The following is a 2,073-nucleotide window of genomic DNA, read 5'->3' as shown; positions in this document are numbered from 1 at the left end:
GAAGTAAAAAAAAAAAAAAAAAAAACCGCTAGGGAAATGGAAGGAAAACCACAAAAAGATTGAAAGAGGAAACAAACCAACACACAAAAAGCAACGGCAAAACGCCAGGGTGCAGAGATGCACGAACTGACGCCCCGACGCCAAAAGGAATGGCAAAAGCCGGCAGAGCACAGGAAAGCCAAAATACAATGCAGATACTGCAAAAAACAACCCCAAAGTGAGAGGCGATGCACAAGTGCCCGGGTGTGAAAAAGAACGCAGAGACGTGGAGATGCAAAGATTAATGCAAAAAGTGGAAACACAAAAAATAAGGCAAGAAACAATGTGAAAATGGCAAAGGGAAAGGCAAAAGCTCAAATGCGCGGGTGCAAAGCAGCAAAGAACGCAAGGATGCAAACCTGCAAAACCAATTAAAAAGTGCAAAGGGGTAGAAAAAGAAGGCAAGGAGATAAAAAATGGCGAAATCGGTTTGAAAAAAGCACAGATGCAGAGATGCGCCCAACACAAAAGGCGCTGCAAGAGTGCAAAGGTGCTCAAAAAGAAAAAAAAAAAAGTGCAGGAACGCGGAGAGGGGCGAAGCAACGTGAGAATGCAAAAATGCGAGGACACGGAAAGGAGCGCAGGGATGCGGGGGCGCAGAAAGCAATGCGCAGCTGCAGCGATGCAAAAAGCAACGATGCAAAAAAATGCAAAGGCGATGCCAGGACGCAAAGGCGCGCAAGAGCGTGATGCTGCAAATGCCCCCCGCCTTCCTCCCCTGCCCCCTCTCCCCGCTCCTTGCCCCGTCCCAGCGCCCTCCGTAGCTCACCGGGGGTCAAAGTCCGCCAGCGCCTTGAGGGACTCGGGGGCGCGGATGAGCTTGTCGAGGATGCTGACGATATCGGCGAACTTGGGGCGCCGGCTGCGCTCTTGCTGCCAGCATTGCATCATCAGCTGGTAGATGGCAGAGGGACAATCCAGCGGGGCAGGGAGGCGGAAGCCCTCGTTGATGGCCTTCATCACCTACGAGGAGGAGGAGGTTGAGGGGTGCTCCCCCCCAAAAGCTGTCTGTTGGCAAGAGGGCCCCCCAAAAATTGGTGTCGGAGGAGGGCAGGAGCTCACCTCATGGTTTGATAGCTCCCAGTATGGTCGCTCACCATAGGACATCACCTCCCACATGACAATGCCGTAGCTCCAGACGTCGCTGGCGGAGGTGAACTTCCGGTAGGAGATGGCTTCAGGTGCCGTCCAACGGATGGGGATCTTCCCACCCTGCGACAACATCGGGCTCAACCCTGCGCCCCAAATCCCAACCCCCACCACCATAGCCAACCACCCCACCCCGGCAGCACTTACGCTGGTGGTGTAGGTGGCTTCAGGGTCATCTTCCAACACCCTCGAAAGCCCAAAATCGGACACTTTGCACACCAGGTTGCTGTTCACCAAGATGTTCCGGGCAGCCAGATCCCGGTGGACGTAATTCATGTTGGCCAAGTACTTCATGCCGGCGGCGATGCCCCTCAACATCCCCACCAGCTGGATGACACCAAATTCTCCCTCTTTTTCCTGGGAAAAGGGGAGAATCCAGCCCCAAATCCATCTCTCAGCCCACCTTCCGGGGTGGGTTTTGGTGGTTCCACCACCCGGTAATCCCTGCCCAGGGAGTGGGGACATTGCTACCACACTTCACCTACCCTCAGGAACTTATCCAGAGCGCCGTTCTCCATGTACTCCGTGATGATCATGAAGGGCTTGTCTGTACCAAAGACAAACCCAAAATGGATAAACCCCCTCCCAAAATCCGCCCCAACCCTTCCCAACCCTCCCAAAACAACAAAAAAAACCCCCTGAACCTGCCCAGGGAGTGGGGACATTGCTACCACACTTCACCTACCCTCAGGAACTTATCCAGAGCGCCGTTCTCCATGTACTCCGTGATGATCATGAAGGGCTTGTCTGTACCAAAGACAAACCCAAAATGGATAAACCCCCTCCCAAAATCCGCCCCAACCCTTCCCAACCCTCCCAAAACAACAAAAAAAACCCCCTGAAAAACCAAAAAAAAGGCTCCAAAACCTTCAACCCCCTAAAAAC

The 2,073-nt window shown here is 53.4% G+C and overlaps 1 protein-coding gene across 1 annotated transcript in view; it reads right to left on the bottom strand.

The window, feature by feature from the left end:
* The window catches only part of EPHA2 (EPH receptor A2), a gene marked incomplete at its 5' end in the record, with an annotated part of 13,136 nt that overhangs the window by 1,222 nt on the left and 9,841 nt on the right, over nt 1-2,073 (bottom strand). The window contains 4 exons of the mRNA XM_035901873.1: nt 809-1,002; nt 1,102-1,251; nt 1,336-1,545; nt 1,874-1,935. Coding sequence (XP_035757766.1) covers nt 809-1,002; nt 1,102-1,251; nt 1,336-1,545; nt 1,874-1,935 — 616 coding nt within the window. The remainder of the gene's footprint in view (nt 1-808; nt 1,003-1,101; nt 1,252-1,335; nt 1,546-1,873; nt 1,936-2,073) is intronic.

This window comes from Egretta garzetta, unplaced genomic scaffold (assembly GCF_000687185.1).
Source record: "Egretta garzetta isolate BGI_Z169 unplaced genomic scaffold, ASM68718v1 scaffold69, whole genome shotgun sequence".
Taxonomy (NCBI): Eukaryota; Metazoa; Chordata; class Aves; order Pelecaniformes; family Ardeidae; genus Egretta; species Egretta garzetta.
This window is presented reverse-complemented; position numbering and strand designations above follow the sequence as displayed.